We start from the raw sequence: 27429 nt of genomic DNA on the forward strand, positions 1-27429 counted from the left end.
CCAGTGTGTCGCTTCTTCTTCTTCACGTTGAAGTCTAGGAGATGTTGAAAATGAGAGGGGGGGAACCTCTGAGCAGTTTTGTCATCCGTGGCCCCTCATCAGCAGTGTCGGGCCTCTTCAAGCGAACGCCGGTGGGGAAGCGGCGTTACGGGACAGGGTTGTCTCGCAAGGAAGCCTCGCGAGGGCCCATTCAGAACGTTGCAGGTCTTTCTCTCTGTGGCTCAAAGACACCTGCCCAAGTGAAACAAGAAGCCCGCTCGGTGCGACGCACGCGTGTGGCGATCACACGCGTGCGTGCGTGCGTGCGTGCGCGCGCTACCGTCAACGATCCCTTTCCGGCTTTGGAACTCTGCCTCTCCCGTCAAGCGGGCGAGAAGCTCGCTCGAGCGGATGAAACATTCCCTTGCCGCCATTCGCTGTCGCTCGCAGCGCCGCCGGTGACTTCGCGGCCGGCTGCCCGGCGCGTTCTCATCGGCCGCCTCGGCGGCGAGGACAAACGCGTCTTGAATTGGCACCCAGCTCGCTGTAAGCGTTGCGGTGTGCATGCTGGGATTGAGCGGTAGCTCATCATTTGATTGATTGAATTGAATTGATTTATTTAATTTATTTCATAGATTTATTTCATCTATTGAGTTAATTGAATTGATTGATTTATTTGATTTATTTCATTGATTTAATATATTTATTTCATTTAATGACTTAATTGATGATTTAATTGATTTATTTTATTGATTAATTTCATTGATTTAATTGATAATTCAATTGAGCGGTGGTTCATAGTGAAAAAAAACAAAGTATCAGCTATGCACGGGAAGTCGTGCCGGCGTTTGAAGTCCTGGCAGGGGCGTGGGCTCTGTCGTTCTTCCCAGCCCCGTGCAGTCTCAGGGGGCTGCCAACAGCGATGAACGCCTCGGGGATCTACGCCCGCAATTCTTTACAATCGAGGACGTGGCCGTTTTTCACTCCCTGCCGTCCGCCTGTGCGCCACACACGGAGCCAGGGTTGGGCTATCATTTGTGACAGCCAGGTTGCTTCTGAAAAAGAGCTACATAGCTCAGTGGGCCTTCTTACCTGGTAAAATAAAAAGAATAGTTGATCGTTTTAAAAGTCTACACAAGACGAACCCGGCACCCAAGATGGCGTGTGACATCGCCGTGCGTGAGTGCGCGAGTGAAGAGGCTTCGTGTTCCCAGCGGAATGAAAGCTTAATAATCGTAATTTACAGTGGAAAATAAACAGTGCTCATGCTTAACATGTAAACGAATCAATTAAACTAGCTAGGATTTATTTTATTTCCCGTTTCCAAATCATTGTTCAGTTTCTTTCCAAAGCTTCACGCGCGCCTCTTGGGGTTCCCAACATTGCCTCTGATACCCAGTCCCAAGGCAGCACTCAGAAGTGAAGAGTGTCCGGACCCGGTTTGGCTGCATCAGCTTCACCTGTAACAGGTTTACACGTCGCTGCAACCTTGACCACTGCGAGTCGATCCCTCTTTGCTGGGCCTACGGCCCAATGTCTGCCTCACTTAGGAATATTTGGCTGCTATAGATGTCCACACTATTATTATTTAACATTTTTTTTTACCAGATAAGGCCCCACAGCTATCCAGGGACTCCTCTACTTACGAACATATGACTTATTAATTTCCAGAGATACGAACGAACCTGTCTGTATGTCCAGTTGCCTGTTCGGACCGAGATTCGTTAATTCAACTGCCGTGCAACAGATGGCGGTGGTGGCATCTACATCTGCAGAACGTGAAGAACCAGTGGCATCTACATCTGCATCACATAAATAACCAGTGGAATCTACGTCTGCTGGAGAGTTTAACATTTTTAACGCCATGCCGTACATGTTTGGAATCGACAGGAGTAAAGTTGGACTTACGAACAAATAGACTTACGAACAGACCTCTGGAACTTAACTCGTTCATAAGTAGAGGAGTCCCTGTATAGCTATTTTTTAGAAGCGGCTTAACTATCACAAATGATAGCTCAACGAAGTGGCTCATCATCACGTGGAAATTTATAGCAGCCAAATACTCAAAACGCGTGATGTCAATTCTAACTGTGGAGGGGAAAATCTGGAGGGCCCGGAGAAAAATCCACGCGACCACGGGAAGAGAGACACGCAAAGTCCAAATATACAATCGTTAGGATCGGGAGCGAACAACGACCTCCTGTGTACCAGGCAAGGTAGTTAACATCTCTCCACCGTGGCGCCCTATGAGCCCACTTCGTTGAGCTGTCATTTGTGATAGCCAGGTCGCTTCTGAAAGAGAGCTACACAGCTCAGTAGGCCCTTACCTGGTGAAATAGAACAGAGTTTAGTTTATAGTCTGAATGGTGACTTTCCACGAGCTTATACGCCTTCTTACCTACCACGACAACCTTAACCATCAACCCAGACCTCGACAATGTCACCCTGCAGCCCACTCAAGTCCCGATGCCCCGTGTGGGACCGCGCTGTCACCATCCTGGAATCTCTCCCAGATCTTCATCAATGGGAAATGAAAATCCGAGTCACAGTGGTGGAACTGTGGCCAAGAATCCCAAACTATGGGCCGTATAGTAAACCCATAGAGACCCCATACAGAGACACAGAGATACATTAACGCCAAGCCACATTGGTGCAATTGTGGCCAAGAAACCCAAACAGCAGACCACATAATCCACATAGTACACCGCTGTAGTCTATGATCCTTCAAAGGAGGGGGGAGGGGTATTACAAAACTACCGCACACGAAATCGTTCCTGAAGTCCTCGTGTCGTGATCAGCAGACCTCGACATTGCCACTGGGATCTCGAGCGTATTGCTGCTGCTGCTGAACAATCACGGCACTTTGTTTCTCCACCACCGCCGCCACCAGAGTGAGTTCGCAAGCTACAACGCTCATTACTGGCAAACCCATCCGCGTCACTCATTGGGGCGTGGATTTCTGTTGAAAGCGACGAGGGTAGCCACACACCAGGCAAGCGTGAAGAGTTGTGTCTATCCAGTTTGCGGGGTTGGGCCCTCCTCCCTTGCCATCGCAACACACCACGTGTGTGGTTATACTACCCTGCAGGTACAGCTCGCTCTATAGCGCCACGTGTTGTATTCATAACGCGTGCTGTAAATGTCGCGATGCACGTAATGAGGGAACGCGTGTGTTTATAACGCGGATGCGAATATGGGTACAACGCGATCGAGTGAACGAAACTCTGTCGCTCGAGTAGGAATAAGCTGTGGTGCGGCTGCCTCGGCGTAGCATCGCACAGGGCGTTGGGATGCTGCTGGATGCTTCGAGATGCTACCCACGCGCCTCACTCTTTGTCCGCCTTGCGTTACACATCTCGCGCGCGTTATCGCGCACTGCGCTTCGCCCCCCCCCCCCCCCCCCCCACGTTATTTACTAGAATGCGATTTTTCCAAAACGCGGCGTTCTTTGGGAACGCAACTGCCACCGCCACGTTCGAGGAGAACAACACTTGTAGGTCGGTCTTCTTCATCAGAAGACCCCGCGGGCCCCTGGTGGCCTTCGAGTGCGGCCCCTGGTGTGCGGCCCCCCCCTCACCGACAATGCGCAAAGAGTGAAGAACACCCCAGCAGTAGCAGCGTCGTCGTCATTAGCATCGTGCTGCTGTGAAACCCAACGATGGTTTCAAATGCGCGGCAGCCCTCTCACACAACTGACGATGTCTTATCGACGAAAGTGGCCACCCCCCCCCACCCTGTGTGTTCACGAGTGAAGGGCCGCTGCGCGAGATGGAGCAGCCTGCACCGCTGCAGGGCTCCACACAGGCCGCCCGCTGTGGCTCGACTTTGGCAAGGTGGAGGAAGCATCCCACGACCCAAAGCAACACCGAAATATAAAATAACGGAGGCACCGGTGTGATGCCATTCATGGGCATCGTCTCGTCTCGTAACGTTTAATCGGGTTAATGCGGATTAGATAAAAATAAATATTTCTATTGTATATATAAGCAATATTTATATCGGGGTTAATGTGGATTAAATCATTAATAATTTTGACGTAATTATGTATACAAAAAGTATGTATAAACAAATATTTTAAACGGACTTAATGTCGAATAGATAATATATATTTATAATTTACTTGCAAAGGTTTTATTTGAAAAAAAATGTATAATAACGGGGTTAATGTGGACGAAATGAGAAAAATGATTTAATGACAAAGTTACTAACACAAGTATATATTTATATAAATAATGTTGTGATCATTTTACCTCCAGTGGCCCTTGCAGCGCTCCTTCACCCCCTGGTGACGGCAGTGCGCTACTGCAGCAGTCGCTTCTGTCCATGGCGCTCTCTCTCTCCCTCTCTCGCTAACAGTCGTTAATGATTGTTTTGTCACTGAGTTGCTTCTCACTTTTGCCGTTTTTTGTTTGTTTGCGACTCTCAGGTCACGCTCGCGAACGAGACTCCATCCCGGCCTCTTGACTGACGCCACGGTGGCTAGGAGATGTTAACTACCTCGCCTGGTATACAGGAGCGCGTGGGTTCGATCCCTACCCCTTGACGCCTGCTGCTGCTGTATATTTGGAGTTTGTGTGTCTCTCTCCGTCAGTCGGTGTGGACTTTTCTCTGAGGTCCTCCGCTTTTTCCCTCCTCCACATTCAGAATCAACATCGCGCGTTCAGAAAAGATTCGGCTGCTGTAAATTCCCACGCGATGAAACGCCACTTTTGTTGAGCTCTCATTTGCGACTGTCAGGTCACTTCTGAAAAAGAGCGAATATCGCTACAGTGGAGCCTTAAGCTGGTGAAATAAACGTGGGACCTCCCCTGCCAATATCAAAACACAAGAATAAGACCTGTTTTAGTGCCAGAAAGGGTAAAGCCTATTCTTATATCTAGTGAAACAAGTTAAATATCGTCATAGTAAATAGTAGGTGGCCTGCGGAGTCGGTGCCCTGCAACGGAGGTCCTCAAGGGGCCGCCCTGTGATGGAGAGAGTGGCCCTGTGGAGGAGGGAGTGGTCGCCCTGTTTTGGAGACAGTGGCCCTGTGGAGGAGGGAGTGGCCCTGTGGAGGAGGCAGTGGCCCTGTGGAGGAGGGAGTGGCCCTGTGGAGCAGGGAGTGGCCCTGTGGAGGAGGGAGTGGCCCTGTGGAGGAGGGAGTGGCCGTGTGGAGGAGGGAGTGGCCCTGTGGAGGAGGGAGTGGCCCTGTGGAGCAGGGAGTGGCCCTGTGGAGAAGGGAGTGGCCCTGTGGAGGAGGGAGTGGCCCTGTGGAGGAGGCAGTGGCCCTGTGGAGGAGGCAGTGGCCCTGTGGAGGAGGCAGTGGCCCTGTGGAGGAGGGAGTGGCCCTGTGGAGAAGGGAGTGGCCCTGTGATGGAGGGAGTGGCCCTGTGGAGGAGGGAGTGGCCCTGTGGAGGAGGGAGTGGCCCTGTGGAGGAGGGAGTGGCCCTGTGGAGGAGGCAGTGGCCCTGTGGAGGAGGCAGTGGCCCTGTGGAGGAGGGAGTGGCCCTGTGGAGGAGGCAGTGGCCCTGTGGAGGAGGCAGTGGCCCTGTGGAGGAGACAGTGGCCCTGTGGAGGAGGGAGTGGAGAAGGTAGCGCGCCACCTGTGGTTTAGACGGCCGCTGGCTGAGAGCCCCGTGGTGGTGGTGCTCTTGGCGGGGGCCCTCCTCGGTGTGGTAGACACTCGACGCAGGTGAGTGGCACAATCCAAACTCTCAACGAATGTGAGGGGGGGGGGGCTTGGGTAGGACACGTCACGAAGGGGCAATGGACGATGGCCGAGATTAAATCACGGAGGAATGGAAACGCGTTCAGAACGAGACTTTATTATTTTTCCCGGAGGAATCCGAGAGGGCGCGCAACTGGAAGAGGGATACGAGCACAGCCTCGACGCTTATTTGGGCAGCTAATCACTTTCATTTAAAACGCACATGCACACACACGCGCGAACACAAAGTCAAAGGATTTGATATTTTCAGATTTTCTACACGAAAGTCGAAACCTTTAGTGGTTGAAAAGTGAAATCTATTTTATGAGCATCAGTTTACGATGAAAAGGGAATATTGTTTTGTTGTTGTTGATGAACAATAATAACAGCGAGCAAAAAACACGCACGTTCTTCTGGGCAGTGACCGTTCATCCCAGCCAGCAAAACTTTTTTGTTGTTAAACAATAATACCGTATAATTATATACAGTATGTATTAGAATGCAGCTTCTCGCTTCAGGGCAAAAAGTGGGGATGCACGTGAGGAACCGAGAAGGGGAGGGAGGAGAGGGAGGTAGGAGAGGGGGATAGAGAGGGAGAGGGGAGGGAGGATATGCCCCCAGGCCCCTGCACAAAAGAGGCCCCACAAAGGCCATGTCCTGAGTCGCTCACGAACCACGGGGCCCAGGCACAACTTGCGGCCCCGGTCGCACCTCCTCACGGTGATGATGGTGGTGGTGCCCAACACCACGCTCGGCCGCCTTCGTCTCCCCAGTGCCGATGTTTACACACCGCACCAGGTACTCAATTGAGGCTGGGTCGACCTAGGGGAGGCCCAGGACCGGTTCAGATAATTGTCACCGGTGTTGGCCGTGTGAGCGGGAATCGAACCCGGGTCGCCAGGTTCGTAGCGCAGCGTAGCGCTAACCGCTGCACCACGGCTCCCCATGGACGGCTGCACCACCCCACACACATCCCACACGGCAGTTCGTCATCGACATGCACACACAGACACACACTACGCCGCGCGGCCACAGGGGTGTGTCCTGGCCTCGTGGATGCGTAACGGAGTCGTGGTTCGTCACGCACGCGCACGCGTGCCCACGGGCACGCGCGCGCGTGCTGGGAGACCCGACCTTCGACGAGCCGCGGCACAGCAAAGGCGCATGGCAAATAACAGCGCCTCTGAGTTTTCAAATGCCACCCAGGGCGAGGAAGTCCACCTTCAGCAACAGAGGTTTTACACACAGAGCGAGAGATGGAGAGTCTTAACACACAGGCACGCGTGTAAAACGATCACCGGGTTGGCCGAAAACATCTGACTCGATGGAGAACTGCGGAGCAATTGTTAGCGCCTGGGACAGCCTTCCAGCGCGAGTCTCCGGTTTGTCCGGCGATCGTTGAGATGCAATTTTGGATGCAGGACGACGCTCTCGCCCCTCACGGTCGTGTCGTGTTGGGGAGGGAGGCTCGAGTGAGACTGAGCCTCACGTTACATTCGCTTCTTTCCCCATCCCCACGGCTGTGATTGTCGCCAGATGTCCAGCCGCAGCAGTTGTGCGTTGTAGTTTAAAAAAATAGATATTTCTTTTAAACGAGTTTTAGCCAAAATTGAATGTGTATCCGTGGTGTGGCGTGGTTGGTCGCCGTGCTGCAGGCTTCCGTGATATTTGGCATTCCCTGCTCCCTCCGCGATGACGTGACGTCAACAGTTGTTCCTGGAACAGTGACCCCTGAGAGATGCGTGCAGTGGTTCAGACGCGGTATAAAGCCCGAAGCTATTCTCCAGACAGAGTCTCAACATTCGCCTGTTGGCAGGGATGAGACTCGTCTCTGGGACAACACGAAGCACACCGCTGCAGTGACTTTCAAAGTCCTTCCCTCCATCATCATCACCGTCGTCACCACTGCAGAGCCTGGGCAGGTGGAGGTAGTGAACGGGATTTGTTCTGCACGTGCTCAGGACTGGAGCGACAGCAGTGTGCCTGGCAGGATGTGGCCACGAGGACACGGGCCGTAGGGGAATGAGCAAGATGCCACCGTGGCCGAAGCTGTTGATGCCGCCACCACCACAATCACCGCCGCGCCTCACCGCCAACGCTCGCCACCCTCCACCACATCCCACACTGCTACACAGTGGAGACGCTGACCCCACCTCCAAGATCTTCCCTGGCAGTATCATCCCACCTTCTGCTCTTACACAGAGACCCACATACTCACACCACAGAGACCCACATACTCACACCACAGAGACCCACATACTCACACCACAGAGACCCACAGACTTACACAGAGACCCACATACGCACATAGACCCATAGACTCACACAGAAACCCACAAACTAACAGAGATCCAGACCTATACAGAGACCCGCAGACTCATACAGAGACCCACTGACTCACAGAGACCCACAGACTCACAGAGACCCACAGAGACCCAGACTCAGAAACACATAGATCTGCCGTGTTAGTCTCCCACCATCTGCTCTTATATCTAAAACGTATAATTTAGCCATGTGTGTTTGTTGAAGTACAGAGTTAGCCTGATAACTTTAATCTAAATTGTCTTATGGTTGTTATTGTTTGACTTGCATCCCACAGCGTTGATGTACAGTGCTTTTTCTGGAAGACTCTGCTGTTTTTTCCTGGATGTTTCTGTTGCACGTAGTCATTTTAAGATGTTCTTTGTTCGTGTTTTTGTTTGTTGCGGTTGCACCCGAGTCAAGAGGCGTATGACTCACACGGCTCTACCTGATAAATGAAACTGAACTGTCGGACTGGTGGAAGACCGCTTCAATGCCGGTCTTGGAAATCGGCGTCTCGCTCAGCCCCACGCTCTTTGCTTGAGATGACATCGAGGTGTTGGAATAGTTGTTAATATCTGCGCGACTAATTCTCTCGCTTTCTCTCTCTCCGTGTGTAAACCTCATTATTTCCTGAAGGCCAGTCGGCCAGAATGTCAGTCTGCCTCTCCTCTCGGCAGAATCGTGAAAACCCTCGCGAACGATAATCACCTCCGTTCGCGACTACATTCATTTACCGGCGCATTGTAAAAACCGATGGCTCGTAAACAACCAGCAGGCACGGCGCACACGGCACAACCACTCCAATGCATCTCATGCAGCTGCGTGGACTTGACCACAACAACGAACTTCCAACAACGAAGTCACCGTTGGCTCTTTTGGGTCAGACCTCCGCGCGAGTGAAATGTCAAACGTTGCTGCCGTACGCCCTCCACGGACAAAGTATAAGACCAGAGTACGCCTTTTGGCGTCCTCTGGTCTTACACCGTTTGAGACGAGGCTCAAAAGAAAGCTGTCTCTGGTGTGGACCAATCAGTTTCAAAGACAATGCATATATTTAAGAGTATTTTTTTGTTTGCATTCTGACCACAAGTATTGTGGTTAATGCAGACATGATTCCTTGTAAAAGGTTTCAGTTTGGTGTTTTAACATCTTAACACCTGTTTTGTTGCCAGAAAAAGGGGAATAACCTCTTATCAAAGTGTAAGAGTTGTACGGCACCGCGATGAACGAAGAAGCCGAAACGGGGGTTGCTTCGGCACGCTCGCGCGGGACAGCTGTGCCGCACGTGTGCACGTGCGTCTAACGATGAATCGAGCACCGATCGTTAGACGCACGCGCCTCTAACAATCGGGGGCTCGACCCCGTTGTTCCGACGACGCGGATTGCGCTCTCCCCACCACCGGTGCGCTGCTGCAGCGACAATGAACACGCGGCACCCCCCCCCCCCCGTTTGTTCACGTGACTTTGTATTCGTCTGCGCTGTGGCGGGAGGGCGTGCGACTCAACGTTGGGCATTATTCTTGCTCGCGCGCGGCGATCTCACTCCCGAGAAGCCGACGACGAATCGCGCTATCGGCTGCGAAAACCCCACGTGCGTTAAGCCGACAGGTCACGCGACGCACACAATCAGTGCCGGATTGTCCTCGTAGCAAACGTAGCTACATATGTAGTAGCTACGAGCCCCACACTTTCAAGGGCCCCGCGCTAAATGCTTTCATGCTATCAATTCCGGTTCAGTGATTCTGCACTTGCTTAATTACTATAGTACTATACTGCCTTCAACTTTTATGAATGACTGGGTGTTTAAGGTTAGCGATTTGTCGTATTATCTGGCTGTATAGCAAATGAAAACATACAATTACTTTACTGTGCAAGTTAAAATTTGTGTTTTAATATTTATATATTTTTAAATTTAGGGCCCCTCTATGCTACAGGCCCCGCACTAGCTTCATCCGGCAATGTAGACAATCGCGTTTTTTGAAAGCAGGCAACGTCAAATTCAACAGCCTGCGAGAAAACATTGTGCCGATCAGCACGGAGAATTTGAGATTTTATTTTTCAACTTAACAAGTCAAGAACAACGCAGCCCTCGTGCAACATCCGCACCAGACTGCAGCTTTGTTGGCAGGAAGACTTCAACAGCCTACGGTGTCACTGCAGCACGCAGGCGCCTTCCGCGAGCTCGCGCAGCGCATCACGCGGCGCGCGCCTCACGAACGCCGCTCTCTCTCCTCGCCGCTGACGGGGCTGCACGCTCGCACGTGGGGGCAGCGTGGCGGTGCAGTGTCCCCCCGAGCAGACGCGGGATAACTTCGGGAGCTGACGCAGCGGTCAGCGGCCACGCTGGACGTGCGACGCGGAGGATCGCCGGTTCGATTCTACCTCCCGGCGCGAAGTCTGTCCACCCGCCGGCCAGAGTACGCGGGCGTGCCACGGTCGGTCGACCGGCAGGTCGCGCATGGTGGCGGTGGCAGTGTCGGGCATGCCCACCTCACCGGCGTGCCAAGAGTCGGCCAAACGCCACTCTTAGGAGGTCGCTCTCGCGAGGCCCCTTCCAGCCGGCAGTGGCGTGCGCGCGCAGGCCGCGAGAACAGCATCGAGATGGGGTCGACGTGGCGACGGCCGCTCGCTAAACGAACGCCGCCCGTGTACGTGGAGTGGGAGGAGTGGGAGGAAGACTGCAATGAGCGGAGGGATTCCGGTCCGCAAGGGTCGACTCCCCGTCCGCGTTTTCACACCGGGGCGTTGTGACCGCTCCGTGCGCAGGGCCACGTCACAACGAGCCCCCATCCCTAACCCACGAGATTCAAAACATTCGATGGGGGACCCAGGATTGTATTCAGGCGGTTTGCGCCGTCTCAGTGGCGTCGTTCCTCACTGGCTCCGACTCGCACGCTCAACTTTCGTTCGCCCCATCAGGGTCAACGAATGAGAGAGCATTTCGCATTTCTCGAGCCAACGTCAAAATCGTGACCGATGGAGGTGCGTGCGGTTCCGTGCACCGCGCCATGGGTGCAAGAATCGGTTCGATCCCTGCAACGATGAAGCATTGCACGCACGGCTGGCCAAGTATGGTGCGAAAGAAGTTCAACAAACACACGCCACGAGCACGTGGACCGGATTGAACGGCGTCTGCAATGGATCCGGGCTCCGTTGGAACTCGAGTTCGCCGTGAGCGGGAATCGAACCCCTGTCGCCGGGTTCGTAGCGCAGTGCTAACCGCTGCACCACCGCTCCACACAACACGTGCGTGAGTCTTCTTGGTTCTTTCGGTAAAGTCACGTAGAAGGGAAGTAATAAAATAATAAAAATAAAACATAATAAAATAATTCTCACGACGTTTCGGCCACAACGCAAGCAGCCGTCCTCAGGTGAAACCAGGTCTGTCGAGGCGACACCAAATCTCGGCAGCCCAATTCAACGACGCTTCTCGTAAAGAAAGGCCCGGGACGTGAGTGCGCGTTCCGGGTGCTCGAGATGCCGCTTCAAACAAACAAAAAACTTCGCTTATCCAAAGCGCCGCTAACATTTGGCCGAGACAGCTGTTGGTGAGGGAGGCGACGTTACAAACAGAGGTCGTTGTTTTGCGTTGGAGATTTAGTTTGTTTTTGTGCTAACACCAGTTACCGTGTCTGTGTGGTTTTTCAGCTATGGAAGGAGGAAACCAGGGGAAAACCCTTGCAGGAGAGAGGGAAAGAGAACACACAAACTCCACACAGAAACCTGTAACAGAGGCTTTTCTGGTTAGATTGCATAAAGATATAAATGCGTCGTTTAACCCGCCACCACCCGGCACAGGCAACTAGGCAGGGTTTGTCACGCAAACAGAGCGTGCCAATGAGTGACTGGTTCAGCACGACACCGGAATGTGTGTGTTGGAGAGCAAACCCACAACAAAATGTACAATTCGAGTACCGTGATGTTTCGCCGGTAACGACAAACAGCATCATGAGGCGACAGCCACAGAGTTGTGTGGATATTTAATTTGCTTCGCAGGTGACGCTCGGTTACGTGGTAAAACGCTTGGTGACATAGTTACGTCGCGGCCTAACCCCGAAACTCAATTGTGAATCCCGGCATCGGCTGCGGAAACCCTGCGACGTTGTCATCTCTAAAGGCGTCTAAACGCACCCTGATTAGTTCATAGTCTTACCGATGTGAGCAGTCATGCAGTGGTAATTCCCTTAATACATAGAGACCATAAATAAACACGTGTGTGTGTGGGTGAGTGTGGGTGTGTGAGTGTGGGTGTGTGTGAGTGTGTGGGTGTGTGTGTGAGTGAGTGTGTGTAGGTGGGTGGGTGGGTGGGTGAGCGTGTGGGTGGGTGAGCGTATGGGTGGGTGAGCGTGTGGGTGGGTGAGCGTGTGGGTGGGTGAGTGTGTGTAGGTGGGTGGGTGAGTGTGTGTGGGTGTGTGTGTGAGTGTGTGTGGGTGTGTGTGAGTGTGTGGGTGTTTGTGTGTGTGGGTGTGTGCGCGCGCGCGACTGGAGTCTTTTTGTGATGATTAATAAATTAAAATATAGCATGACCGTAACAACTCAAAACTACATCGTTAACATGCGGACTTCTCTAAAACAGTATAAACGCACTTAAATCGTGAGACGTGGATTCCTGGGTTAATAAATAACTTAGCCGACGACTATGGGACATTCTAACGTTAAAACGAGAGAAAAAAACCGCAGCTCTCACGCGAGAGAAATAAAATCGGAGTTCCCCGAAATGTTTTTGTCACGAGGTGCATAGCCCGCAATGACGAAGTCGGCAGGGAACATCGTGGTGGGGTGGGGTTCTCTCCCTGACTCCAAACGAAGAACCGTAACGCTCGACTCGCCGGATCGTCGCGGGATCGAGAGATCCCGCGTCGTGGGCCACGTGACTCCGTCACGTCAGCACGACATTTCCCCCCCAACCCCCGCTCACAAGGAGGGGGGGGGGATAACGCGAGGTTGAAGAGGGGTGGGTGGCACGGGGTGGGGGGGGCGAATTGCCGACGACCCCTCCGCACCCGCCCGGAGGGGGTGAACCGTACAGACTTTTGTTTATGCTTTTAACGGACCCAAAACAAACAAAAAATCCCTCCAGATATTTTGCAGGATTGTAAGAGCGTCGCACGAGCCCCGACCGGACGTGTCCAACGATTGGTGGACGCGTCGCGCGAGCTCGCGCTACCCTTTGCATCCGCGTGCAGCGCGCGATAATTTTTCTTTAAAAACAACAACAACAACGACCTCTTCTTGGTTCTTTCGGTAAAGCCACGCAGAAGGGAAATAATAAAAATAAAACATCATAAAATACAATTCTCACGACGTTTCGGCCACAACGCAAGCAGCCGTCCTCAGGTGAAGAACAGGGCTGTCGGAAAGACAGCGTCCGAAGTTTCCGACAGCCCTGTTCTTCAACTGAGGACTGCTGCTTGCGTTGTGGCCGAAACGTCGTGAGAATTATTTTATGTTGTATTTTTATTATTTTATTATTTCCCTTCTACGTGACTTTACCGAAAGAACCAAGAAGATGAATCCCTGCAGTCACGAAAGCTTTACATCGAAATGAAACAACAACGACGTTAAAACATTCTCGGAACCAACCAATGCCCTGTCAAATCGGATCCAACATTCACCGACTCAAAAAGTTCGGCGAATGGCTCCAGCACGATGTGGGCGGGGGGGATGGGATGGGGGGCTTTTCCCCCACACTCGTCGGACGATCCTCTCTCTTTCTCGCGCGTCCGTGACGAGAGAGCGTCTGTCCGGCCATGCGTCCGCTGTCACACGGCTTCACTGCGACCGCGGGCGGGGGGGGGGGGGCCCTTGGTGTCGTGAAATGCCGAGTTGAGGACGTGGCGACCGCTTTCCCGGATTAATCTCGGAGGGCCTCTCCCCCCAGGGCTGGGGGCGCTTTTTTTTTTATATTGTACGACGACGCGAATCCAAGCGGAGCGGCCTGTCTCTGGAGTGGACCTCCGTCTCAGGAGCGGTCTCCGTCTCTCGTTTGGTCGGGCACGTTTGGCATGCGCAACAAAAAAAAACTAATTTAAAGTAACCCCCCCCACCACCCCCCCTGCCCTGCTTCCTCCCTCCCCCACCGTGGTGGCAGCTCAATGTCCACGTGGCGAGCGGAATCCCTGGTGGCCGAGACTCCGAGCTCGCCGCGGTGTCTATTCGCCCTCCATCACCTCCAGCACGGTGCTCGGTCTCGACACGCCGTCCGGGTTCTGCGGGGAAAACAGAAACAATTAAACCCCTCGGGTGGCCGCCCCCCAAGTCGCGAATAGCGCCCTTCAGCCTCGGGCCCCGCGCGGTGGACAGCGGCTCCGCAGGATACGAAGATTAAACCCTAAGCATCCAAGAAACTGAAAAAGCCATGCGTAGCGATGGGCAGGAGTGGCAAGCAGTTTGGTGGCAGAGCACACGATCCAACCAATCCCTACCATAACCCTCACCAACCAGCCACCCCTGTGGACTATCCGACCTTAGCCCTACACCCCAATTCCCATTTCCAGACCTTCGCCAGAGGCTGCGTTCCGCTTTGTGTTCAGTTATCAGTTTTGGGGTTCACATTGTCGCCACGGTGTCTTATTGTGGAGGTTTCCCAACGGCGGAGGTGCCCTATAGTGGAGGTTCTCTGTGGCGGAGAAGCCTGCGGAGAAGGTGACCTGTGGAAACAACCCGATGGGGGGAGAATCCTGTGGTGGTGTCGCATGGAAGAGGTATTCAAGAGGCCCTGCGGCGGAGGTGCCCTCTGCAACGGTGATGAGATGTTGACTACCTCGCTTGCTTTACAGGAGGTCGTGGGCTCTATCCTGACCTAGACGCACGCTGTATATTTGGAGTTTGCGTGTCTCTCTCCCCGTGTTCTCGTGGATTTTTTTCTCCGGGTCCTCCGGTTTTCTCCTCCACATTTAGAATCAACGTCACGCTATAAATTTACAGGTGACGACGACAAGCCACTTCGTCTCGTTATAATTTGTGATGGCAAGGGTCACTTCTGAAAAATGTCTACATAGTAGCTCAATGGGGCATTTATCTAGTAAAATAAATAGTTAGAGTAAACAGTAGGTGCCCTGTGATAGAGGGTGCGGCCCTGCGGAGAAGGGCAGCCAGCCGCCCGTGGTTTAGAGAACCCCGGTGGGGCGGAAAGCCAAGGTGGCGATATCCTCAAGTCCTCCCTGAAGCGCCGAAAGATCAGCCTTCAAGGCTGGGACGAGCGGCGGGGGCTGGCTGCCGACTGACTAGGGGTGGCCCCGCTGCATCCACCCACCAGGCTGCGGCCACACTTGGAGGCCCAGGACGTCTCGATGTCGAAGCGGCTCGCCGCCCCACAACAAAAAGAAAGGAACAGGGAAGCCGAGCCGGCGCCGAGGATTCCACTTCCATCTGGGACCGGCGTGGCGCTCCCCCGATGCCAAAAAGATTATGCGGATCCAGAATCGGACTGCCCAGCCCCGCCTCAACAATAGCCACCGCTGAAAACCCGATGGACGTCATCCTTCGAACCCTGAGGGACCGCCGACCACGCCGGTGGCGACGGAAAGACGAGGCGGCGGGCGGGGGGGGTTGCCGTCGGCGAGGGGCCTCACCGAGGAGAGGGGGTTGGCGGGAGCGTGCCTCTCCGTGGGACTGCGGACGGCGAAGAATCCCTGCGAGGGGTCGAGTCCCCCCAACGCTTCGAGGCCGTCCAGCACCTCCAGGCTGTCCATGCGCGGCACCTTGTGCATGGGGCTCGCCATGGGCGTGTAGCTGTTGCGGCGCTGCAGGGGGCTCGGACCCTTCTTGGGCCCCGTCTGTCGGGGATTCGAGACGGAGAGCCGCCGGTCAGCGTCAGCGGCGCCGTCGTCGTCGGCCGCTTCCCCCCAAGCGGAGGGTTCGGCGTCATCAACCACAGCGTCGTCACACTGGGCGTCATCAACCACAGCGTCGTCACACTGGGCGTCATCAACCACAGCGTCGTCACACTGGGCATCATCAACCACAGCGTCGTCACACTGGGCGTCATCAACCACAGCGTCGTCACACTGGGCGTCATCAACCACAGCGTCGTCACACTGGGCGTCATCAACCACAGCGTCGTCACACTGGGCGTCATCAACCACAGCGTCGTCACACTGGGCGTCATCAACCACAGCGTCGTCACACTGGGCGTCATCAACCACAGCGTCGTCACACTGGGCGTCATCAACCACAGCGTCGTCACACTGGGCGTCATCAACCACAGCGTCGTCACACTGGGCGCCATCAACCACAGCGTCGTCACACTGGGCGCCGTCATCACAATCGCCATCGTCACACACTCAGCGCCGTCACACGAGCCACGTACGTTTGCCCTCTCGCGGTATGTGTTGGCGGCCTCCACGTTCAGGGAGATGTTCTCCACTTTGCAGCCTGTGAAGAGACACGAGAATTAATTCGGTTTACTTCAACAGAGCAACGAGGCCCCCTTATTGTGACTGGTGGCCACATATCAAAATAAACATCAACAATTAAACACAGGTCCAGCAACAAACAGCACCATCACAGTTGGGACAGGCAAGAGTTAACACGCTTCTGGAAACGAGCGAGGTAACTGGAAGAGCTTGGGGATGGAATTCCCAAGAGTAAAAGTGGGAAGAAGCAGATAGGGAAGTATTGTGACCTGCGGTGTGGTGAGTGGGTGAGTGTGTTGTGACCTGCAGTGTGGTGAGTGGGTGAGTGTGTTGTTGTGACCTGCAGTGTGGTGAGTGTGTTGTTGTGACTTGCAGTGTGGTGAGTGGGTGAGGGTTGTTGTGACCTGCAGTGTGGTGAGTGGATGAGTGTGTTTTTGTGACCTGCAGTGTGGTGAGTTAAGTTAGTGTGTTGTGACCTGCGGTATGGTGAGTGAGTGTGTTGTTGTGACCTGCAGTGTGGTGAGTGGGTGAGTGTGTTGTTGTGACCTGCAGTGTGGTGAGTGGGTGAGTGTGTTGTTGTAACCTGCAGTGTGGTGAGTGGGTGGGTGTGTTGTTGTGATCTGCAGTGTGGTGAGTGGGTGAGTGTGTTGGTGTGATCTGCAGTGTGGTGAGTGGGTGAGTGCGTTGGTGTGATCTGCAGTGTGGTGAGTGGGTGAGTGCGTTGTTGTGACCTGCAGTGTGGTGAGTGGGTGAGTGCGTTGTTGTGACCTGCAGTGTGGTGAGTGGGTGAGTGCGTTGTTGTGACCTGCAGTGTGGTGAGTGGGTGAGTGCGTTGTTGTGACCTGCAGTGTGGTGAGTGGGTGAGTGCGTTGTTGTGACCTGCAGTGTGGTGAGTGGGTGAGTGCGTTGTTGTGACCTGCAGTGTGGTGAGTGGGTGAGTGCGTTGTTGTAACCTGCAGTGTGGTGAGTGGGTGAGTGTTGTTGTGACCTGCAGTGTGGTGAGTGGGTGAGTGTGTTGTTGTGACCTGCAGTGTGGTGAGCGGGTGAGTGTGTTGTGACTTGCAGTGTGGTGAGTGTTGTTGTGACCTGGAGTGTGGTGAGTGGGTGAGTGTTGAGACCTGGAGTGTGATGGCTGATCACGGTGCGATGGATGAGATGAACCAGTCTGGTAGACCGAGTTCTCAACATTGGTGGAGGAGGAAGAGTTAGTGAAGCGAGTGACTGGAGTGAATTGGCGAGTTGGATCATCAAACAACTTGAGATGCTATGAGGTGAATGCTGAGTTGTTCTAAACATGTGGAATGACAATAGAGCCTGCAAGCGACGTGAGTGGAGTAGTGGCCACGGGAGGTAATGACAGGGGAGTCAGACTACAGTGCAAAGGGACTGGTGGCTACGGGAATGATCGAGAAGGGAGCGTGCTCAGGTGACGGAAGCGGACGATGGAGTCTGCCGCTGGAGCGAGCGTCCAGAGTCAGCGAGAATGATCGACAAGGGGGGCGTGGCCTCGGTTGGTATATAAGGGGGAGATGCGCGGGAGACTCGGGGTTTTTTGCAGTGGGGGTCTCCGCCTGATGTCAAGTGAACGTGTCTTCCATAAAGTGGCATCTCAAGAGAAGTGTGTCAAGTCGTCATTACACCTGTACGACCACCAGCATTCAGGGGCCTGCACGAACAGACCAAACGTGTGTGGCTCATGACACACTGCATTCAGAGGCCCATATTACAGAGGCCTACTTTAGAAGCCTGAATTATAAGCCTGCCTTAAGAGGTCTGCATTAAGAAGCCAGCATTATGAGACCTGCATCACCTGCTCAAGTGAGTATTATAGCAGTGCTGTTCTCCGTGAGCCAGCAGTCGGAATTACACATTCCTATGGCAGGGGGGAGCGCCCCAAACCATGGTACGAGCACTGTTGGGACTAAATCAGGATTTCAACTCGCAATCCTACCCATCGCAACTCGCACTCCTACAGATCGCAACTCGCACTCCTACAGATCGCAACTCCCCCCCCACCTCCCCCCGTCGTGCTCACCGTATGCAATGGGCGTGAGCTTCAGAACCGTGTGCAGGGGGCACTTGAGGTACGGCAGCTCCTCTGTGGGAACGAACGGAGAAGCGAAAGTGAAAAACTAAACAAGTGCAGGCAAAATCATCGCGCGACCTCCGGTCATCCTCGCGGCAGCGGCGGCTTTTGGCTGCTCGCCATAGAACAAAGACGGTGGCTACCGCATCGTGCGGCGCTTTCGGACGCGCTTCTGCGGCCGTCTGGAACGCTCTTCCTTCCGATATTAGGAAGCCACTGGAGCTATGCACTTTTAAATCATCAACTAGTTGGCAAACTAATATCTTGAAAACAGATTTTTGTGTTTTTAGTTTGTTGGCCTTCCCCCGCACCTCCGATTAGCACGGTTGGCTACGTACGATGAGAAAGAAGTTCAACGCACAAACATACGTACAACGCAGCTGTTCTACGAATCGTAAAACTCCTGACAGCTCTCGCCAGCCGGCGACTGCTACGTCGTTGTCACGCCGGTCGGGCACGAGCGGCTCATGGCGATTGGACGGGTGTGAGTTAAAATCCTGGGTGGGGGGTGGGGGAGGAGGGGGGGTTGACAAATGCCCATCATCCATCCCTACGGGGTGGCTAAAATGAGTCCAACTTAGTGGGCAAGTCGACAGCGGTTGTCCTATGGATAGACTCACCCCCGCCATGTGAATGTGCAATTTCCACCACTGGCTCAGGGCTGTAAACTGGAGATGAGCACCAATGCCTCAATGCTCATTTGAGCCCTAACTCACTTTGACAACAATAATAAAATAATAATATCCAGCTCTCTGCCTATCCACTGCTGGATAAAAACCTCTCCAATGCGGTTTGTTTGACCATCCTTCACTACGCCGGTGGCGGGGCGACGAGACCGGGCGTGCTGAGAGGGTGATGTGGCTGCGAGCGAGCGATGAGGAGGGAGAGGAGGAGGAGGGGAGGGGGGCGAGCACCTGCGCCCTTGTCGAGGAAGTACGCGAGCAGGCAGCGCATGGCGGCCTGGTGCGACACGACCAGCACGTTCTCCTGCCGCTCCAGCTCCATGATCACCGGCTCCAGCCGCTGCACCAGGTCCTGGTACGACTGCGGGAGAGAGACGGTGGGGTGGGGGGGGTGAAGGTCATAATTTGACGGATGTATATACTACAGGCTGGACAAGGAAAAAATCCATCTAGCGTGTTGCCATGTGTCACAATGCGGTGCCGTGCCGTGGGGTGCCGGGCGGTGCCGTGCCGTGCGGTGTCCTGCGGTGCCGTGGGGTGCCGTGCAGCGCGACAGTGCCCACCTCGCCGTTAGGGTAGCGGTAGAGGTACTTGTCGACGTCTCTCAGCGCGTACTCGTCAGGAAACGTGTCCCTCACCTCGTCGTAGGTCATGTCCTCGCACACGCCCTGCGAGGGGGGGGGGGGCATGAGGGACGAGTCGCCCGCCTGGTGAGTCGCCGTGCCGGGCGTGGCGATGACGACACGAACCGGGGCGGTCGACGATCGGTCGCCCTCGCGGTGTCCCTGGGGTCACGCCGACACCACAGGAGGGCACCCCCTCCTCCCCCTCTCCCTCCCCCTCCCCTCTCCTCCCCTCTCCTCCCCCTCCCCTCTCCTTTCCTCCCCCTCCCTCCTCCCCTCTCCTCCCCTCTCCTCCCCTCTCCTCCCCCCCCACTTCCTCCTCCCTCCCCCCTCCCTCCTCCTCCTCCTGCTCAAGTGACCATTGAGGCATCGGTGCTCATCTCCCCTTAACACCCCTGAGTGATGGAACATTCCTATGGCAGGGGAGAGTCTATCCCTAGAACAACCACCGTTCACTTCCCAGCAAAGTAGTACTCTAGTACAAATTTTTAAATTGTATCGACCCTGGGAGTGGGGGGGGGTTATGATGCGCTAAGTCAATCTGCAACCGGGATTTGAACTCGTGAGCTCTACCACTGAGCAGCCAGCCGGGCCGGATAAGATTAATCAAATCGCCCAGAATGTGGAATACGAACCCCCCATGCAACGTCTCCTCACAACGGGGGACAAACCCTGCGTCAACACGCAGCCCCATGCCAAGCAATCGGCCTGCTCTGATACCCGATCCGCACCTTCCACTCCACAGAATATCAGCGGTGGGAAGCTCCGGATGAGTTGACTGGGATTGACCCAGGAGTGGAATGATGATGATAGTGATCATGGTGATGATAGTGGTTGATGGTGGTGGTAGCGATGATGATGGTGGTGGTGATAGTGATAATCGTGATGATGGTGTTGATGATGGTGGTGATTTTGAAAGTGATAATGGTGGTGATGATCGTGATTATGGTGATGATAGTGTTGCTGATGGTGGTGATTTTGAAAGTGATAATGGTGGTGATGATAGTGATAATGGTGATGATAGTGTTGATGATGGTGGTGATAGTGTTGTTGATGGTGATAGTGTTGATGATGATGGCGTTGATGATGGTGTTGATGATGGTGATAGTGTTGATGATGATGGCATTGATGATGGTGGTGTTGATGATGATGGTCTTGATGGTGGTGTCGATGATGACGGCGACGATGTGGGGAGCGCTGCTCACGGCGTCGAGCTCGTTGAGCGGCTTCCACTGCTCGTAGGGGAGGCCCAGGGCCTCGGCCGTCTGGATGGAGCGCCGCAGCTGACTCGTCCACACCTTGAGGTCCTCCAGGCCCTGCTCGCGGATGTAGCGGCCCAGCGCCTTGGCAAACTGCGCCGGCACGGGGGGGGGGGGGGGGGGGGGTGGGGGGTTGACACGCGCGGAGGTTACACGACGATTGTATGCGTGCGCACGTGACGATTACACGCACGCGTGCGGCTGTTACACGCGTGTGAGGCGGTCAGAGGCGCGGGGCAGACATCAGGGGTGGAATGACGCGGCGTCCATCCGTCGATTACACTCATGGCCCGCAGCGCAGGCGTCATCGAGTGGTTATTGTGGAAGTGCGACGTCTGGTTTGCAACGCTCGCGCACGATTGGGTCACGTCGGCCCTGCTGACGCCCGAGACCGATGCGGCAGCCGCCGCTGATGCTGCCTTCATTACGACAAGAGGAAAAAAGCGAATCGATTCATGACTCCGCAAAGGGAATCCATTACTAAATAGTTCACTCCTCCTTACCAATCCCTCCCTCTCTCTCTCCCCTCTTTCTCTTCCCCCTCTCTCTCCCCTCTCACTATCCCCTTTCCCTCCCCTCTCTCTCTCCCTCCCCTCTCTCTCCCCTCTCTCTCTCTCCCTCCGCTGGCTCCTCGTTTGCTCCTCTCCGCTGCTCACCTGCTTCCCGCGTGCGGAGAGGCAGGCGTCCCCGCCGATGCGCCCCCTCAGCTCGTGCTCACTCTCCCCGTTGCGGCACAGGTAGATGGTGCGCGGCTGGATGTGGATGTTCATGAGGTAGTAGACGATCTTGCTCTGCACGTGGTCGCGCACGCGGTTCACCAGGAAGCGCTCGCCCACATTGATCACCTTGATGAAGGAGAGGCCGCTGCGGACAACGGGGAGGGGGAGGGGGGGTCACGAGAGTAAAACACCGCCGGCTGCCCCGGAAACTCGCACGCAGCCGGAGCGGGTCGCCCGATCCAAGGGGCGACCCGCGACGTGCTGTAAATGCGGCAACACGGTGGGCACGGTGACATTTCAGGGGCCCCACGGTGGCTAGGAGATGTTAACTACCTCGCCTGGTATACAGGGGGTCGTGGGTTCAATCCCGACCCTGACGCCTGCTGCTGTATATTTAGAGTTTGCATGTCTCTCTCTCTCTCTCTCCCCGTGGTCACGTGGAGTTTTCCACATGACAACGGTTTTTCCCTCCACATTAAGAAACATACTTTTAAAGTGTTTGACTGCTATACATTTCCACGTGATGATGAGCCACTTCGTTGAGCTATCATTTGCGATCGCCAGGTCATTTCTGAAAAAAATCTTTATAGCTCAGTGGTAAATATATATATATTTTTTTCTTTGTTTATTTATTTTTATTTATTTATTACCGACACCCGATGCACTCCAGAGATTACTTCACGTAGTCGCACTTTGCAGCAAGCCTGCTCAGGGTCTCTCCCATATTAGCATTGAGGTATTATTACACTTTAACACGCAGGAGGCTTTCACGACCGATGTCACCCACAATAGAGTTTGTTTTTTGGGAGTTAGATCACGTAAATATGTGTCGTTAAACCCGCCACCACCCGACACGGCCAATTAGCAAGGTTTGTCACGTAAACAGAATGCGCCAATTAGCCGCGAGCTCCGATGGGTTCGAGCTGCAGCTGCTGCAGCTCCATCCCACCGAGCTCACCGCCTCGGGAGAGCGGGGGAGAGACGCGGGTCGCCACGAACACGCCCCCCCCACCCCCCACCCACCCCGGCGCTACGATTCGGCGGCGTTACCGCCGCGCCGACCCGGTCGATGCGCGGCTCAGCCGGGGGTTGGTTGCGGTCGGGGTCCCGGCGCTCGAGGGTGAAGCGGGCGGCTCACTTGTCGTGCTTCTCGGCGAGCGGCTGGTACATGGCGCGGTAGCACTCGATGCGCCGGTGGAAGTCCTGCAGCGCCTCCTCCTTGCTGTGGTCCTTGTAGTCCGGGTTGTTCACCTTCACGTCCTGTTCGGGGGGGACGGCGTCGCACCGGCGGTTCGCACGACGACGTCAGCGGGAACAAAAAATAATCGATCGTCGTAATCGTCAACCTCTCACATATCCTGCAATGTCATAAATCCCACCGGCCACTGGCAAATTAAGCAACTGCATCGCTCCGCCGCCAAAATGGGAACATTCTCTTGGCTGCCACTACATCCCTGTTGCTATGCACGACCATCAAAAGGCCCGCGATGTGTCCGACCCAAGCCACACTGACTTTCCTTAAGAGTTTGCGCAAGGTCACGAACCTCTGAAGGCTCTCTAATCCACGTGGTCCTCTCTCTCTTTCACACACAGCAAACACCCCCAACCACACACACGGCAAACACCCCCAACCACACACTCGGCAAACACCCCCAACCACACACACGGCAAACACCCCCAACCACACACACGGCAAACACCCCCAACCACACACACGGCAAACACCCCCAACCACACACACGGCAAACACCCCCAACCACACACACGGCAAACACCCCCAACCACACACTCGGCAAACACTCCCCGACCACACACTCGGCAAAAACACCCCCGACCACACACTCGGCAAACACCCCCGACCACACACTCGGCAAACACCCCCAACCACACACTCGGCAAACACCCCCGATCACACACTCGGCAAACACCCCCGACCACACACTCGGCAAACACCCCCAACCACACACTCGGCAAACACCCCCGACCACACACTCGGCAAACACCCCCAACCACACACTCGGCAAACACCCCCGACCACACACTCGGCAAACACCCCCACCCACACACTCGGCAAACACCCCCGACCACACACTCGGCAAACACCCCCGACCACACACTCGGCAAACACCCCCGACCACACACTCGGCAAACACCCCCAACCACACACTCGGCAAACACCCCCAACCACACACTCGGCAAACACCCCCGACCACACACTCGGCAAACACCCCCAACCACACACTCGGCAAACACCCCCGACCACACACTCGGCAAACACCCCCGACCACACACTCGGCAAACACCCCCGACCACACACTCGGCAAACACCCCCGACCACACACTCGGCAAACACCCCCGACCACACACTCGGCAAACACCCCCGACCACACACTCGGCAAACACCCCCGACCACACACTCGGCAAACACCCCCGACCACACACTCGGCAAACACCCCCAACCACACACTCGGCAAACACCCCCGACCACACACTCGGCAAACACCCCCGACCACACACTCGGCAAACACCCCCGACCACACACTCGGCAAACACCCCCGACCACACACTCGGCAAACACCCCCAACCACACACTTGGCAAACACCCCCAACCACACACTCGGCAAACACCCCCAACCACACACTCGGCAAAAACACGCGTGCACGCGTCTGTGAAGCTACAGCGGCATTGGCGGCGGTGCACAACCGCGTTGTTAACTAACGTGGGATTGGCGAGAGCTGCACGCACCAGGATGTTGTTGGCCACCACTTCCGGGTCATCGCAGAGCGACTCGACGAAGAAAGCCTGGGGGCACAGGAGACGACGACAGACGCTGAAGACAGCGACAGGCACAGGAGACAGCGACAGGCGCTGGAGACAGCGACAGGCGCTGGAGACAGCGACAGGCGCTGGAGACAGCGACAGGCGCTGGAGACAGCGACAGGCACAGGAGACAGCGACAGGCGCTGGAGACAGCGACAGGCGCTGGAGACAGCGACAGGCGCTGGAGACAGCGACAGGCGCTGGAGACAGCGACAGGCACAGGAGACAGCGACAGGCGCTGGAGACAGCGACAGGCGCTGGAGACAGCGACAGGCGCTGGAGACAGCGACAGGCGCTGGAGACAGCGACAGGCACAGGAGACAGCGACAGGCGCTGGAGACAGCGACAGGCGCTGGAGACAGCGACAGGCGCTGGAGACAGCGACAGGCGCTGGAGACAGCGACAGGCGCTGGAGACAGCGACAGGCGCTGGAGACAGCGACAGGCACAGGAGACAGCGACAGGCACAGGAGACAGCGACAGGCGCTGGAGACAGCGACAGGCGCTGGAGACAGCGACAGGCGCTGGAGACAGCGACAGGCGCTGGAGACAGCGACAGGCACAGGAGACAGCGACAGGCGCTGGAGACAGCGACAGGCGCTGGAGACAGCGACAGGCGCTGGAGACAGCGACAGGCGCTGGAGACAGCGACAGGCACAGGAGACAGCGACAGGCGCTGGAGACAGCGACAGGCGCTGGAGACAGCGACAGGCGCTGGAGACAGCGACAGGCGCTGGAGACAGCGACAGGCGCAGGAGACAGCGACAGGCGCTGGAGACAGCGACAGGCGCTGGAGACAGCGACAGGCGCTGGAGACAGCGACAGGCGCTGGAGACAGCGACAGGCGCTGGAGACAGCGACAGGCGCTGGAGACAGCGACAGGCGCTGGAGACAGCGACAGGCGCAGGAGACAGCGACAGGCGCTGGAGACAGCGACAGGCGCTGGAGACAGCGACAGGCGCTGGAGACAGCGACAGGCGCTGGAGACAGCGACAGGCGCTGGAGACAGCGACAGGCGCTGGAGACAGCGACAGGCACAGGAGACAGCGACAGGCACAGGAGACAGCGACAGGCGCTGGAGACAGCGACAGGCGCTGGAGACAGCGACAGGCGCTGGAGACAGCGACAGGCGCTGGAGACAGCGACAGGCACAGGAGACAGCGACAGGCGCTGGAGACAGCGACAGGCGCTGGAGACAGCGACAGGCGCTGGAGACAGCGACAGGCGCTGGAGACAGCGACAGGCACAGGAGACAGCGACAGGCGCTGGAGACAGCGACAGGCGCTGGAGACAGCGACAGGCGCTGGAGACAGCGACAGGCGCTGGAGACAGCGACAGGCGCTGGAGACAGCGACAGGCGCTGGAGACAGCGACAGGCGCTGGAGACAGCGACAGGCGCTGGAGACAGCGACAGGCGCTGGAGACAGCGACAGGCGCTGGAGACAGCGACAGGCACAGGAGACAGCGACAGGCACAGGAGACAGCGACAGGCGCTGGAGACAGCGACAGGCGCTGGAGACAGCGACAGGCGCTGGAGACAGCGACAGGCGCTGGAGACAGCGACAGGCGCTGGAGACAGCGACAGGCGCTGGAGACAGCGACAGGCGCTGGAGACAGCGACAGGCGCTGGAGACAGCGACAGGCGCTGGAGACAGCGACAGGCACAGGAGACAGCGACAGGCGCTGGAGACAGCGACAGGCGCTGGAGACAGCGACAGGCGCTGGAGACAGCGACAGGCGCTGGAGACAGCGACAGGCGCAGGAGACAGCGACAGGCGCTGGAGACAGCGACAGGCGCTGGAGACAGCGACAGGCGCTGGAGACAGCGACAGGCGCTGGAGACAGCGACAGGCGCTGGAGACAGCGACAGGCGCTGGAGACAGCGACAGGCGCTGGAGACAGCGACAGGCGCTGGAGACAGCGACAGGCGCAGGAGACAGCGACAGGCGCTGGAGACAGCGACAGGCGCTGGAGACAGCGACAGGCGCTGGAGACAGCGACAGGCGCTGGAGACAGCGACAGGCGCTGGAGACAGCGACAGGCGCTGGAGACAGCGACAGGCACAGGAGACAGCGACAGGCACAGGAGACAGCGACAGGCGCTGGAGACAGCGACAGGCGCTGGAGACAGCGACAGGCGCTGGAGACAGCGACAGGCGCTGGAGACAGCGACAGGCACAGGAGACAGCGACAGGCGCTGGAGACAGCGACAGGCGCTGGAGACAGCGACAGGCGCTGGAGACAGCGACAGGCACAGGAGACAGCGACAGGCGCTGGAGACAGCGACAGGCGCTGGAGACAGCGACAGGCGCTGGAGACAGCGACAGGCGCTGGAGACAGCGACAGGCGCTGGAGACAGCGACAGGCGCTGGAGACAGCGACAGGCGCTGGAGACAGCGACAGGCGCTGGAGACAGCGACAGGCGCTGGAGACAGCGACAGGCGCTGGAGACAGCGACAGGCACAGGAGACAGCGACAGGCACAGGAGACAGCGACAGGCGCTGGAGACAGCGACAGGCGCTGGAGACAGCGACAGGCGCTGGAGACAGCGACAGGCGCTGGAGACAGCGACAGGCGCTGGCCACGCGTGCCGACGGAGAGGCGCTCGGTGGAGCTTTCCTGGGTAAACCGGTTGTTGTTGTTGTCGTCGTTATTTTTGTTGTTATTAGATGAGGTTTGACCCTCTCTGGCAATACAACAGTTGTGTTAAGATGCAGAAACACCAAACAGAAACATTTCTGCAAGGAATCAGTGGCATTGCCTTTGTGCCGTTCGACTTTTGGCGTCCTCTGGTCTAGCACTGTTTGAGACGAGGCTCTAAAGAAAGCTGTATCTGGTGTGGACCCATCAGTTTCAAAGGCAATACATCATATACTGTCTGTTGACCACTCATTGATATGCTAATTTGTTCTCT

General features: G+C 55.9%; 1 protein-coding gene across 2 annotated transcripts in view; it reads right to left on the reverse strand.

The window, feature by feature from the left end:
• Positions 1–11930: 11930 nt before the first annotated feature.
• Positions 11931–27429, reverse strand: part of LOC144731860 (6-phosphofructo-2-kinase/fructose-2,6-bisphosphatase 3-like) — a 64086-nt gene continuing 48587 nt past the window's right edge. For both annotated transcript variants that reach the window (XM_078613155.1, XM_078613153.1), the window contains exons 6-15: positions 24443–24499; positions 22835–22956; positions 21634–21841; positions 20924–21070; positions 19659–19763; positions 19327–19456; positions 18362–18424; positions 16281–16345; positions 15544–15747; positions 11931–14178 (exon numbers count right to left, since the gene is read on the reverse strand). In XM_078613155.1, coding sequence (XP_078469281.1) covers positions 14122–14178; positions 15544–15747; positions 16281–16345; positions 18362–18424; positions 19327–19456; positions 19659–19763; positions 20924–21070; positions 21634–21841; positions 22835–22956; positions 24443–24499 — 1158 coding nt within the window. In that variant the 3' untranslated portion in view covers positions 11931–14121. The remainder of the gene's footprint in view (positions 14179–15543; positions 15748–16280; positions 16346–18361; positions 18425–19326; positions 19457–19658; positions 19764–20923; positions 21071–21633; positions 21842–22834; positions 22957–24442; positions 24500–27429) is intronic.

This window comes from Lampetra planeri, chromosome 40, assembly GCF_965212315.1.
Source record: "Lampetra planeri chromosome 40, kcLamPlan1.2.h2, whole genome shotgun sequence".
NCBI lineage: Eukaryota > Metazoa > Chordata > Hyperoartia > Petromyzontiformes > Petromyzontidae > Lampetra > Lampetra planeri.